Below are 15834 nucleotides of genomic sequence, written 5' to 3' on the forward strand. Positions count from 1 at the left end.
TTGGATTATTAGTGCTATCCTTATTTTATAAATAAAGAAAGAAAGATTCAAATGATGAAAATTCTTACCCTAAGGAGTTAATTTCTGCTGCTTAACCAGGTTATGACATTACCTTTGAAACTAGATTCATCCAAGTAAGTTTTGGAATATCTATATGTTATGAAGCTATCGAATTCCTCAACCTGGCAAAATTAGCCTAAGAACACACCTTTCATACAGCATAAACATTTCTTAAAGCCTGTAATTTTTAAGGCTTTCCCTCCCCAGCAAGTTTTTCCTCCTAGGAAGTCTCCCAGTAACTTGACTAAAATTCTTTTGTTTATCACCTTAGTTCATTTTTATTGTCTACAATTAAATTTCCTCCATAACCCTGCTCCCTTTCCCCAAACTCAGTTCTGCAGAGATGGGAAGGTTAACTGTGTTAAATATAACTTTTTCGAACAAATTACATTCTCTTTAAGTCTATCCTTACAATGTAAGTAGCTCATTGGGAGACTTGATACCCTAACTAGGTTTTTTTTAATTATTCTTTCTGCTCTTCTAAGTAGTCTACTTGTTTCTGACTGAAGTAGCCTACCAAACATTTAACAGTTTCCGTGTAGAGAAGCTTATAAAATGCCAGAGTATATCAGTAGTTTAGAGCTAGTATCACAGAAAAATATTGTAAATACTTGTGTTTACCATTATTGCATTAGATTTTAAAAAAAGATTTAGAGAGACAGAGCGAGAGAGAGAGATTTTCCATCTGCTGGTTCACTCCCCACATGCATATAATAGTCAAGGCAAGGTCAGGTAGAAGCCAGGAGCCAGGAACTCTGTGTCTACCACGTGGGCAGCAGAGCCCAAATCATTATCAGGGAGCTTCATAGGAAGTGGAACAGCCAGGACTCGAATTGGCATTAATATAGTTTGCTGGCATCAGAGGTGGTGCCTTAATCCTGCACCAAAATGCTTTTCAGTCATTATTAAGAGATTCCCTCTCACTGTGTAATTATATTTTGATTTTATTTACCCTTTTGAGTCCTCAATCAAATAGCATTAAAATAGATTGCAATTTTTTTTTTATTTTTTATTCAGTGCTGTTTTCACTGTATGACAATTGAAGTGCATTAGTAAAAGTGTAATAAGTAAGTATACTTTACATTTTTAGGACTTCTAACTTTGGAAGGTATTTTCATATCTATTATTATTTTATTATAATATATGATATCACTTATGATGTATGTTGGAAGCCATTTTCTCCAGTTTATAAAGGAGAAATAGAAACCAATATATCATAGATGACATTGGCAGATATGCAAATAATTTCTTCCAATTAATATGTAATCATAAATTTGTCATATTCTATTTTATGATAATTTATGATTAACAATAAGACTTGTAACTTTTTTCTCAGCTCCCATTTCTCATTATTTTCTCATATATTAGGCAGTTATTGAAATATTAATTACTAGTTTAAATTTTCAAAAGTCAAATCTACATCTTTGTGTGTTTTTAAAAAAATCAATTATTTATATGGGAGGCAGAGAAACAGAGACACACAGAGAGAGAGAGAGACAGACAGACAGACAGGCAGGCAGGCAATCAGACAGACATCTCCCATGCTGGTTTAATCACTAAATGCCTGCAACATCCAGGCCAGCATTGGGCTAGGCTAAAGACAGGAGCCATGGACTCAATCCTAGTCTCTCGTGGAGGTGGCAGGAACCCAACCACTTGATCCATCTCTACTGCCCCTCAGGGAACACATTGACAGAAAGCTGGAATCAGGGGTAGAAGCAGAATTCAAACTCGGCCACTTCAATATAGGATGGGAGCATCTCAATCAGTGTCCTAATATTAGGGCAAGTGTCTGCCCCCCAAAACTAGATATAAATGCTTATATTTAAGGGCTCTAAATTCTAGTATTTTGTAAATGCACATGCTCTGTGGGATTAATGTTTTGTGGACATTTTCTAAGAGAGGAATATGATCCAGTTATTATAATATAAAGACCAAAAACTTTTATATCAATGTTCTGATATGTTTTTAAAAGATTTATATAATTCCTGAAAGAGAGCTTTGTAGTCTTAGTAGCAGAAAATTCTATTTGTGTCTGGCAGGTCTGTCAAGAATTTCTGTTATAATTAAAGTCGGATTTTCTTTTGGATAAAGTTAATTTAAAATGTATCCATTTTCCAATGTTTTAGGGAACACAATAAACATTAACTTCATCCTTCAAAATATCACTTAACCTTTTCAAATTCCAAATTTTCCAGATATATTTTCTTATAATGATTTACTCTGACCTAGAGATAAATTGTATTGAAAATAAATAATCATATACTTATATATTACTTTTTATTTAGTTATTTTCACCTTATTTGAAAGACAGAAAAAGCATAAGATAGAGAGATCTTCCATGCGCTGGTTCATTCCACAAATGCTGGCAATAGTCAGGTCTGGGTAGACTAAAGCCAAGAGCCCAGAACTCAAACTAGATCACAAGCAATTTTATGGTCTATGTTAATCCTTTGAAATTCAGAATTACAAAGAACAATAGAGTAAATATTTCTTCTGTATCCTATATTCTATAGCCTAATTCTATCAGTGATGTGAAAAATTAAAATAAATCCAAACTTAATACCATAGATAAATTACCAGTCATAATTTCAAACCACACAAAAACCTTTGTTAAGGGCGGGATGGGAGAGGGAGTGGGAGAGGGGAGGGCCGTGGGAGGGAGAGAGGTTGGGGGAGGACCCACAATAATACAAAAGTTGCACTTTGTAAATTCACATTTATTACATAAAAAAAGCAAAAAAAAAAACCTATCAAAGGAAAATCCAGTTTCTTCTTCAAATATAATCCACAAATATGGGGATATGGGGTAATCATATATTTTTAAATATACCTATGTTTTAACAATCCTTGACCTGGAAAGTAAATATTCTATGATAGATCATGTTTTTTTTTTTTCCCCAAGATTCATTTTATTTTTTTTTGAAATCAGAGTTACATAGAGAATTAGATATATATAGAGAGAGAAGTCCTCCATCCGCTGGTTCACTCTCCAGATGGCCACAATGGCTGGAGATGGGCTGATCTGAGCCAGAAGCCAGGAGCCTCCTCTACATCTCCCATATGGATGCAGGGGCCCAACAATTTGGGCCATCCTCTGCTGCTTTCTGGGAGCTGGATAGGAAGGGGAGCAGTGGGGACAAGAACCAGTACCCATATGGGATGCTGGCACTGCAGGCTGCTGCCTTAACCCACTGCGCCACACTGCCAGCCCCAATAGTTCATGTTTTAGTACACATACTCCTTGTTGCTGGCAATCAAAATTTGGAATTTAGCCTTCACATTGTCTACTCCTCCCCTACTAGCTTTTGAAGTTCAATGAGTTTTCAAAAACATTTCTATGGTATTCTGGAAAGAAGCTTAAATTTATATAATATCTGTAAGGATTCATGACCACTTGGGGCCTTTACTAGTCAGGATGAATAGACTGTTATGCAATATTTAACTGATTAAGATAAAAAATGATTTTTCATTTTGTGAGATTTTTTTGCCACACCAATGCCACTAGTTCCTCTAGAGCCTGAATAGTGTTAGAAGAATTAATCTATTGATCTTTTTTCTTTTTTTGTTTCTTCTCTTATTATCCAGCTCCTGGCTCTGGGCTTTAGCAGACTGCAATGTGTTAGGCAGGCATCATAGCCTGCTGATATTGCATGACCTGACTCTGGGCCCAAAGCCATGATGGTCCATTATCCTCTTCTACTTTCAGGTTAATACTAATATATATTATAGTGGAGAAGACAGCAGTATAAATAATTACTAGATCAGATTCCCTTTGATACTTATATGTCTCCCCTGAATAAGTAATATGATCTCTTAAATCAAGAAGATTAAATGTTCTGTCATTAAGATATTATTTGATTCAGATATACCTCCAAGTTTACTGTGTATTTCTTTGCAACTAATTGCAAATAAGTGGTTTGGTTTATTTCTTTTAATATTTTACTGTCTTTTATGTAAGTCTTTCAAATAAAGACCTTATCTCTGAGAAACTGTGAACCTAGTGACTAGTGCTCAAGTCTAGAAAGATTGTGCATTAGTAGAAATTAAAAATCATAGACATATGTGTGGTTTGCTTTTATTCTGATTGGTATATCAAACTGGGGAGTCTAATCATGGCTTGTGGATAGAATAACCTACTTTATAACTTCCATTATGAAGTATATAATACCTATTTTATATATTTTTCTATCTTAGCAATATTTCAGTAGAATGTGATATATGTTAACAATTTACCAGTTTATTCACTTCATATTAATTCAGAGACTTATAATTACTTATTTCCAAAGAATTAAAATATAGATTTATATATTTACATAGTATTCATTTTCAGAATTCAAATAATCCTTTGGCATAATTATAGTGGCTAATTTCCAAACATTTCAGGTATATATTATGGCTGATTCCCCACTATTTATTCTATGTCTTTCTATTCTAAAAGAAAAGTGATAGAGTGAACCACGCCCCATACTCCAAATATGGCCTGCTGCCTGTTTCTGTAGGTCTTTTGAGCTAAGAATGGTGGTTACATATTACGTGGTTGAGAAGTGGTAAAAGCAACATGAATAAATTGTGATGGGAACATCATATTAAATTCAGATTTCAGTGGCCACAAAAAAGTTTGATTGGAATACAACCATACTTTCTTGTGTACATGTTGTCTGCAGCTATTTTTGTGCTATAAAGGCAAGTAGTGTAGCTATGACAGAGATCATATGGCCTACAAGTCTAAAATATCTGTGAGGATATTTCAACAAGTTCATTGAAAAATAATTTTAAAGTTTATTTTGGTGAAAAAGTTTTGAAATTTTTCTTTCTTTTTTTAAAAATTTATTTATTTGAAAGAGCTACACAGAGAGAGAAGGAGAAGCAGAGAGAGAGAAAGAGAGAGAGAGAGGGAGAGAGACGTTTTCCATCCACTGATTCATTCCCCAATTGGCCACAAAGGCCCGAGCTGCGCCCATCCAAAGCCAGGAGCCTGGAGCTTCCTCTGGTCTTCACACACCTGTGCAGGGGCCCAAGGACTTGGGCCATCTGTACTACTTTCCCAGGCCGTAGCAGAGAGCTGAATCTGAAGTGCAGCAGCCGAAACTCGAACCGGCTCCCATATGGGATATCTGCACTGCAGGTGGCGGCCTTACCCTCTATGCCCACAGCGCAGACACCAGAGGGCCTGGAAAATTTTCTTTTAATAGGCCTTTTCCATGAGTGTTTTGAAGACCCTTCTGATACATGCATTTCAAATTGTTTTGCACCAGCATGAGCTTATCTATTCTTTCCATTACGACAAATTTTTTTCAAGTACCCTGGTGTTATCTGGATCATCACAAAAAGTTTGTTGAACTCTGATTTTGAGAATTAATCCCAGAGTGAGTGGTAGTTCTTGATTAGTCTAAACAATCATTTGAATATCTTATTTGACAGAGATTGGTTTAAATTGGAGAGGGCTTTCTCAGGTAGACTTGGAAATTTTTCTGGCCAATAGAAAAATAACTCTTCTTTTAAGAGAAAGTCACAAAAAGCCGGCCTCTTGCGGGATGCGAACAAAGTTTCTTGTCATGACTGGCAATCACATTATGACCCTAAGGAAAATCAGCCTGAGGTTAAACCTTACACGTGGGAGAGGAAGAAGCTTTATTCCTTGTGAGTACTGGAAAACACAAAGAAACTTTTTCTCAATGTAATTTATCTTTTTGAAAAATAATCCAGAATTAGTATACCTTTAAAATTATTTGGATGGTTTCTAGTGAAAATTTGCACAAGTCTTTCTTGTGTAACATTTCAATAGGAAAAAGTTATTCTTCAGTTTATAACACCATACTTAGAGATTTTTTTTTAAACTTTTATTTAATGAATATAAATTTCCAGTGTACAGCTTATGGATTACAGTGGCTTCCCCCTCCCATAACTTCCCTCCCACCCGCAACCCTCCCCTCTCCCGCTCCCTCTCCCCTTCCATTTGCATCAAGATTCATTTTCAATTCTCTTTATATACAGAAGATCAATTTAGTATAAAGGTTTCAACAGTTTGCACCCACATAGAAACACAAAGTGAAACATACTGTTTGAGTACTAGTTATAGCATCAAATCAAAATGTACAGCACATTAAGGACAGAGATCCCACATGAGGAGCAAGTGCACAGTGGCTCCTGTTGTTGACCCAACAAATTGACACTCTAGTTTATGGCGCCAGTAACCACCCTAGGCTGTCATCATGAGTTGCCAAGGCTATGGAAGCCTTCCAAGTTTGCCGACTCTGATCATATTTAGACAAGGTCATAAAAGACAGGGTGAGGATAGTAACCAATGATCCTAAGAGAGGCATTAACCAGGTCTGAACAATTATACAGCATTAAGTGGGGAAGAGGACCATCAGTACACACAGGTTGGGAGTAGAGCCATTGGTGGTAGAGTAGAGGTTATGATTACAAAGGAATGAGGCCCAAGTACGCTAGACAGGGTCTAGAACAAAGGACAGAGTCATTATTAGAGGAGCTAAGAAAGGTGCTGTCTAAGCTACAATTAAGTTTTCTGATTGAGAGGCAAATAGAACCTGATAGAAGGGGCTTGATAATAATCTGGTGGGCTTTAGGCCTTGTAAGTTAAGAGGCCCAGACCTATCTATCTCTTCACATGGGGTATATCCTAAGGGAGGTGTGAACCTCCTAGGGGAAGGCACTCTGTTGACTTTCATGACTTGGCTGGCCTGGGAGGAGAGCTGGCCAGGTAAAGGCAGGGGGCATCTCTAACAAGAAATTTACAGTTCTGCCTGCAAAGTTGCTGACCCTACTTGACTGTCCCCTCAGCTGCAGTGGTCACTTTGGAAGTTGGGCTGAGTGAAGGGCTTTTCAGCTTAGAGCCAATAAGATCTGTGGCTCTGACCTGGGCATCCTTCGACTCCAGGGCAGGTCCATTTCCAGTGATCCAACTCTTGGCAGAGCTGCCAGGGCTCTTCACAAGCTGACTTCTGCTGAAGCCCAGGCTTACCACATTGAAAGCCACTGCAGTGGACTGGCCTGTTGGGTCTCCTTGAGGGCAGATCACTGTACAGATCAGCCATTAATAGGCCTGCCACCCATTGCTTCTGATGCCGAGCTTTCTTTTCCTCCTGGTTTGTGTTAAAGCAGACCAGAGGATGCAAGTCAAGGGAGTGCCCGTGTCCCATCTCTAATCTTCGGTGGCCTGAACTACATACTTAGAGATTTTTAAAATGATGCATTCCTATTATTTATTTATTTATTTATTTATATTCTGTTTTTTTAAAAAACTTATTCATTGAAAGGTTGAGTTACAGAGAGAGATGAAGAGACAGGGAGAAAAAAATTTTCCATCTACTGCTTTACTTGCCAAATGGCTACAATAGCCAGTGCTGGTCCAGTCAGAAGCCAAGAGTCTGAAACTCCAGCCAGGTCTCCTACATGGGTATCTGGGGTCCAAGGACTCGGACCTTCCTATACTGGTTTCCTAGGTACATTAGCAGGGAGTGGATTGGAAGCAGAACAGCAGGGACCTCAACCAGCACTCTGGCAGCAGCTTAACCTTTTACACAATACCACCACCCCCAAGAATTCATTCCTATCTTAAGATGCATAATAGTATTTAGGTTCTGCCTATTTGAAATCAGTGGTTCACTTCTGGCACATGTATGACAGCTGTGTTCATATTCTTCCTGCCTTTCTGCTCTAGATATGGTTCTTGACCAACAAGTGAGCTCAGGTCAGCTGAATGAAGATGTGCGCCACAGAGTCCATGAGGCACTGATGAAACAGCATCACCACCAGAATCAGAAAAAACTTACCAACAGGATTCCCATTGTCCGCTCCTTTGCTGATATTGGCAAGAAACAGTCAGAACCAAATTCGATGGATAAGAATGGTAAGTATTTAGCTGTTGTGTTATTTTTGTATACCATAGGTCTCTGAAATATCAGGGTGCTTCTATGTCATTTAATATATATTTTATTTGTAAATGATTTCTTGAAATTCAGATTATTGTAGAATTGTTTATTTTTATGTGTATATACTGTATGTATAGTCTTATTACCCAGAATAAAATTGTAGAAATTTTAACAAAGCATTTAAGTTTTCTGGTAGGTTCACCAAACAATACAAAGGGAAAATATAAAGTAAGAACTTACAGGTTCAAATGCAGCAAACATACAGAGCAACTAGTGAATCCCGTAGAAGGCCTGATTCTCTATTGCATAACTTGAGAATGCAAGGCATTGTTTTGATTTATGCTGTATATGGTCTTTGAATACAATAGACAATTATCAAAACTTATTGTTTGTGGGAAAAACAAATGGGTTTCATGTTACTCAGTGCACAGATTCCACCAGCAGTAACAATTAAAGAGACCAGCCAGTGCTTTGCTTGTGGCTCTACACAAATTAAGTTTGACTCTAGTTCATGGATTTAGTACTGTTTACATAGTAGCATTTTCAACATTCTACGTACCACCCTGCTTTCTGTCTTCACATACAAACACAGATGACCATCATCATTTCCTATCATTTTCTAGCAGTTGTGACTTACTATGGTTATGCCTCAGACTATTTTATCCTTCTCGTACTTTGTTCTCTCCTTGGCATGTGTTGAACTCTTCATCATTTACATCAAAGAAATTGCTTAGGAATCTCCTTTATCATCATCCTTTCCATTAGTCTCATGAAGGAAAATGAATCACCATGCAGATGACATGAATTTTTAAATTATATCAGCTATAAAAGTTTTCCAGTTCTAAAATATAAAAATTAGCAGTACAGTACGTATTTTCAAATGCTTTATTGGAAAGACTCTGATATCACAAATGGATTAAAGCACACATATTGATAGCATGGAATATTTTATAGATTTTTCACTCCTACTTTTGGGAGTGAAAAAGAGCTTCAGAAATGCTTTAAATATAAATATATGAAAATTGAGTTTTCTATAGACTGCTTTATATAGGAATTTTTCACCAGTTTTCATATTGGATATACACAAAAATATAGAAAAAAAGCATTAGGATACATAGATGTAATTTTGCTTCAGAATATAGAATAGGTTCTTTTTAAAAAAAAATTATTTATTTATTTGAGAGGAAGAGGTACAGACAGAGAGGGAGGGACAGAGAGAAAGGTCTTCCATTTGCTGGTTCACTTCCCAAATGGCCTCAATAGCCAGAGCTGGGCCAATCTGAAGCCAGCAGCCAGAAGCTTGTTCCAGGCCTCCCACATAGATGCAGGGGCCCAAGCACTTGGGCCGTCTTCTCATGCTTTTCCCATAGCAGAGAGCTGGATTGGAAGAGAAGCAGCTGGGACTCGAACTGGCACCCATATGGGATGCCGGCGCTGTAGCAGAGGCTTAGCTTACTACACAACTGCAGCAGCCCCAGAATAGATTCTTTTTTTTTTAATTTAAAATTTATTTATTTATTTATTTTTTGACAGGCAGAGTGGATAGTGAGAGAGATAGACAGAGAGAAAGGTCTTCCTTTTGCCGTTGGTTCACCCCTCAATGGCCGCTGCGGCCAGCATGCTGCGGCTGGTGCACCGCGCTGATTCGAAGCCAAGAGCCAGGTGCTTCTCCCGGTCTCCCGTGAGGGTTCAGGGCCCAAGGACTTGGGCCATCCTCCACCACACTCCCGGGCCACAGCAGAGAGCTGGCCTGGAAGAGGGACAACCGGGACAGAGTCCGGCGCCCCGACCGGGAGTAGAACCCACCACAGGTGGAGGATTAGCCTATTGAGCCGTTGCGCCGGCCCAGAATAGATTCTTAACAACAAAATTATTTTTCAAATATTCATTTGATTTTTAAGACCTATCAATGACCAAATGTTATTGAAATCATTGTTATTAGATAAAAATCTACACTTATGTATATATAAGGTGCAAATAAAGTGTTACCATATATGCCAACTTGTTATTTATAGAGTCCATCCACCACTCTAAGGATGTGTAACTTGCTTAATGTTGTCATATATTTAAAATACACTTATATTCTAAATCACAGATTGCCTTATATCATGTGATAAATAAAAATGACAAAGAAAAGCTTTTATAATCTGGGAGATATAAATTTAGTGCTTTTTATTATGCTTACAATTCTAGTGTTTGGTAATGTTAAGAAAACAGACGGGATATTTACCAATTTTGACTATAGCCTTATGTGTACATGACTATAAAAACTTATTAAAATACATTCATGAAAAGCCAGTGTTGTGGTGTAGTGAATTAAGCTGCAGCTTATGAAGCTTGTCATTCCATAACAGAGTGCTGATTTAAGTCATTCAAAGCATTCAAGCTTTGCTGCTGATCCAGCTCACTGCTAATGTGCCTGGGAAGGCAGCAAGAAGATGGTCCAAGTATTTGGGCCCCTGTCACCCATTTGTGAAATCCGGATGCAGTTGCTGGCCTCTGACTTCACCCTAGCTTAGACTTGCTTGAGTGAATCTGAGAAGTGACCCAGAGGATGGAAGATCTCTTCCCTCTCCTTCTGCCTCTGCCTCTCCCTGTGTCATTCTGCCTTTAAAATAAATAAATCTTACAGTAATATATATCCATAAACTTTCTTAGAACATAAACACATTTGAAAAAAAGCCTTAGTCTTTATTTCATTGCTTTTACTGGAATCAGACAATAAAATATGTCTGTAATAAAATATGTGTTTATTCAAGAGGTAAGGATATTGTGAATTACTCAAATTTATAAACAAAACTTCCTTGAGTTAATGTTTACTATACAAAAATTTTGTTACATTTTTTGAAGAAAGAGGGTATGGAATTCACTGGATTAATTGTTTATTGTAATAACATGCAAACATAGATACTGCCTTACTGCTTTAACCTTCAGTTCATCATAAGAAGAATTGATAGAATTTTAACCACGAATCACAGGTTTACATATAGACACACATATATACAAGATTTTCTGAGAGCTTCCTTTGTCTTATTCAGGAAATGGCTTAGTTTTTCCAAAACCTAGAATCTGAGTGGTTCTCAAGTGTTTCTTTCACCATCTGTACAATCAGCCTTTATCTGAACACACACACATCTTTCCGAGGCATACGTTAGGGCAATAAAATCTTGGAAACATTTATAACAAGATTCATATATCCAATTAAGTATTGTTGTAGAGTATGCTGTCAGTAAGTGGTTTTCTAAGCCTAGGCTTATAACACTTCCTTATGACTCTGTTTTGCTTCCTCACACACTTTACATAATTATGTGTGTTGAGAATTCTGAAAATATGTATAGACTTCACCAATTTAGAAATAAATCTCCTACACAGAAGTGGGGGGAAAAGTGTGAAAGACCTTTACTACTAAGGTTCTCAATCTACTTATGAACTCTAAAATCTGACAATCTCTACTAGATAAACAATGTGAAATTCATAACCATAAATATAGATTTGATATCTATTTCAGAATATGCCAGGTATTTTAATGTTGCAAATTAATACAGAGATACAAAAAGATTTCAAAGCATGCCAAAGGGTAATTCTTAACATTTTAAAAATATTCTACATTAAAATGTTTTATGCAAAGAGGTTGTTTTTTTTCTTTTAAGATTATAGAATAGGAATTAAGTAAAGTGAATATTTTCTAGGAACTTGAAAACAGAACACATTTTTCTTTCTAGAAGTAAGTTCCCTCCTTTTGTCTATGTATTTTTCTTTTAGAGGCAAAGCAATAGAAATTCCCTGGCGAATGACTGATGCTCACATAAGGAAATCTAAAAGAGTCACATGAAATAGGTTTTCTTCTTCCTTAATTGCCTGTTCCTAGAGCATACTTCCTTAGTAATATATTCCTTCTAGTCAAATATTCAGACATTGTACTTAAAATGTGAATATCCCACATTGTGTAGATTAGATGAACAAAATAGTATCTTTCTTTGCTCCTCTGCTCCACAACTCCATACTTTCTTGTCCATACCTTTTTTAGTGATTTGAAATGATTTGTCAATCTCACATCCAAATACATTAGTTTACTGTTTTGTATAATTCTTTCCTTGGTATTCTGCACATTCTCTTCAGGGCTAAGAGGCAGGATGCTATGGATTCACCATGCATTTTTAATGCCGCCATGCTGTGTTTAACTTTCACTTTTCATTAAGCATCAAAACTGTGAGAATTAAAATGCCTGATTCTGATGTTTCAATAAAAAGTGACAGTTACATTTGGCAAAACAACAGCAAAAAATAATAGAAAAATAAGATCTAATTTGACATTAGAACCCTTAAATGGTAGGGATGGAAAGTACTCAAAATAAATGTATCAAAAATGTTCAAATAATTCCCTGAAACTAGAAAGATTTTCTAAAAATAAGTATTTGATTTTTGTGATAAGTGACCTAGAAAGCAAAATATACCAGGAGTTGTATTTATCACTTAATCCATATGTTTATTTATATTGAGATGTTTGGGTTACAAACCTATTTTAAAATTTATCACCCTTGTGATAAATGTTACATTCCTGAAAATAATCTGGAAATCTTAGTTTTGTTGGTGTAGGTGTCTTTATTCCTCTGAGTCCCTTACTAATAATTTCTAACTCTGTTCCTTTTCCTTCATGTATTTTTCCTACTTCCTAATCTAGATACTTTCTAGTTGTAGCTTTTATTTAGGATCTTGAGAGGAGTTACACAGCAGAAAATCTCTAATTTACTGCTCAAAGCTACAGATTCTCAGAGAACATTTAGATTTGGAAGGATTGGGTATATGTTGACTGTTTAGGCCTGGGTAGATTCCAGCCCCTAAAGCAATGTACACATATGTATTGTGAATGACTTGTATTTATAGTTTTTGGAAGTCTGGTTTATTGCCTTATATTCATTTCTTTTACAAATGCTTTACTTTTTATTTTTGGATGCTTCGTGTTGACATGTGTTTAGATACTTATATACTTTCTTGTTTGTTAAATACTGAGTTTCATAAATAAGATACTGAAGGTTTCAATTTTATCCCTCATACTGTTCTGTCTTTGAAGAAAATAAACTAGAATAATAGTTCTTAGAATTGCCTGAGAGAAAACATATGAAAAGATTTGTATAGATGAAGGAATTAAGCATTGTTTAATAAAGACATTTCTCACTGTTCCAAGAAAATCAATATGACATTTTTGATGCAACTGATGGGTCTGTTCGGAGGCTATATTGCTGTTACTGAGTTTTTGAATGTCTAGACTACATCTTAACAGCAAACATATTTATAGTATGATGTGTTTAAATGTGCTATTTAGTACATTAATGATTTTTAGGCATACTGATTTTTCTCATAGTTTAATTATGTGCATGCTTCATGTTTTGAAGTGTAGCTCACCTAATCAACATTTTCTAAATATTTAGCCCTTCTTTCTTTATGTTTTCTATTCCCATGGATAAATGTATTGTTACACATGTATGTAACTTTGTCATTCATCTTTATATTTCTTTATTTTGCTCTGTCTTGTGTCTGTCTCTAACAGGCTCATCTCATCTCTGTACCTCCCTCATCTCCTACCCTTTGGGTACTCTAAATGCGTTGAAGGTTTCTGAGGTAGTGTAAACCAGCTTGGTCTCTAGGTTAATAGTTTTGTACCTCCATGTCTTCATCCCAGTTTCCTTCTAGTGCACGCGATTTACAGTGGATTTCGCAGCTGCAAATAATGATATACTTAAGTGATATGTTATTCTATTGATTTTAATTTGGCCAAATAGAAATTTAAAAACTGCTCTTTTACAATACATATGTACATGATTTATTTAAAGAAGAGAACTATAGGCCAGGACTTAAATGAATTACTATAATATTCAGCAGATTCTTTGAGAACACATTTACTGTTTCAAAAAGGTGCTTTGATAATATTCATATTTCATAAAATTATGAAATAATACATTTTATGTAATCTCATGTTCCTCCCCAAAAACTTTATGAGGAAGGAAGCTATTATGCCAGTATCTCAGTAGACCTTGAGAACATTTACAGCAAGCAGAAACGTGGAGCTTGCATTCCCTAATCAGTAGTTTGAATTACTGTCAGCTTTCTCCCATGCTTGTCCTACATCTTTTATAAATTTCCCTAGAAAAATACATGTCCTTTAATAACTATATGTGACTGATATATGATCCCTACATGGAAGTTCAGAGGAAAAACATGAATTAATAATTCACAGAGTACTAATTCAAACAGATGCTAATATGAATATCATGTAACTCATACATTAATTTCTAACATATAAATAAATTACAATTTGTATTTAAGATGAAGAATTCTTTTAATTTAACAAGCTAGAAAACAAACTGTGGTAGAGAAGGATGATGTTTGATTTTTCAAATGTTTATCAGATGTTGGAAACCTTTTTTCTGCCAAGGGCCATTTGCATATTTATAACATCACTTGTGGATCAAACAAAATTATCAATTTAAAAATTAACCTGCTAGAGATCTATTTAATGTTGAATCTTGACTATGTTATCTTGGCAGGAGTAGACCAAATGATTTTGTAGGCCTTATAGGGCCCATGGGCTGGACATTCCCCATTCCTTAATAGTCTTAAACACTAATCCAGTTGATACTAATGAAACTCACTTTTCATCTGTTTCTAAACAGTTTATCCTGCATGGACTAAGACTACTGATTCAAATGCCTTTTTTCACAGTCATACCTAAAACTCATTTCGATGTTACAATAACAAAGGAAATTTAACATTACAGTGACATTCGCTTACAGGAAATATAGGTGGTGATCAATGGGCAAAGTAAAAGTAATACAAAGAAATAAGCAAAAGCATGTTTACAATAATGGGATAGTAATTAGAAAAATCATAAAATTCTGATTCATAAAGCTTCCACACATATGTAAATACTAAATCCTAACTTCATACTATTTTGTTCTGGGCAGATAATATCTTAGCAAATTCATTATTACTCTATTAGGAAACGCACTTCTGATTGGAGGTAAAATCCTGGACCAAAATTTGTCATTCTTTAAACCGTATTACTTTAGATATCATAAAAAAAAGATATTCTCACTCAAAATCTAATTTTATTGATTCTTTATACATAATAGTATTTGAGTTAATGAAATTTAATTTGAAATCCAAGTCCATCATCTTTTGAATGGTGGTAGTAACTGAATTATAAAATAGATAAATATAGGACAAATATTTTAATTGATAATAGAATTAAAAAGTATTTTAATTTATTTTGTCTCCAGTAGTTCTGGACCATGATTCCTATATGAATTTAAATTTTGTATTATAGCAAATCAAATTCCAAGCTTTATTTAAAGCTCTCTGTTTTTTTTTTTTTTTTCAAAATAACCCAAACTAAACTTGTTTCATTTTTAACTAATAATACCCATACTTTTTTTGTCTCTTTCCAAATTGTCAAAAAATACATTGAATATCCATACATTTAATATCTCTCTTGAATGAATTATATATTTTTAGAAATTATACCAATATTTGAGATGTTCTTTAAACTTTGCAGGACTTCTTATACAATTAAATGTATTTAACTACTTAAATTTACTACTAGCTACTACTCCAAAAAATAAAAGATATAAAATTTGTGGTTTATATTCCTCTATCATAGACTGGTAGTTTTAATACTTTTTTCCTTAATAGCATACATTCAATAGACATATGTGGAACCTAGTACAACTCCTGAAAATGGTCATAGAAAATACTTTCTAAATCTCTTCCTGGTTATTAACTTTATAAGATAGTATTTTACAAAAATTTGTATTTTAGAACAATAGCACAGCACAAGAAGTCTCAAAATATCTTGATCCCTATGATTAGTACATATAATA

General features: G+C 35.2%; 1 protein-coding gene across 3 annotated transcripts in view; it reads left to right on the forward strand.

Annotated features, from left to right (window-relative positions):
- Positions 1-15834, forward strand: part of SLC4A10 (solute carrier family 4 member 10) — a 229346-nt gene that overhangs the window by 103645 nt on the left and 109867 nt on the right. For all 3 annotated transcript variants that reach the window (XM_062199976.1, XM_062199985.1, XM_062199980.1), the window contains one exon: positions 7748-7936. In XM_062199976.1, the coding sequence (XP_062055960.1) occupies positions 7748-7936 (189 nt within the window). The remainder of the gene's footprint in view (positions 1-7747; positions 7937-15834) is intronic.

This window comes from Lepus europaeus, chromosome 1, assembly GCF_033115175.1.
Source record: "Lepus europaeus isolate LE1 chromosome 1, mLepTim1.pri, whole genome shotgun sequence".
Classification (NCBI taxonomy): Eukaryota; Metazoa; Chordata; class Mammalia; order Lagomorpha; family Leporidae; genus Lepus; species Lepus europaeus.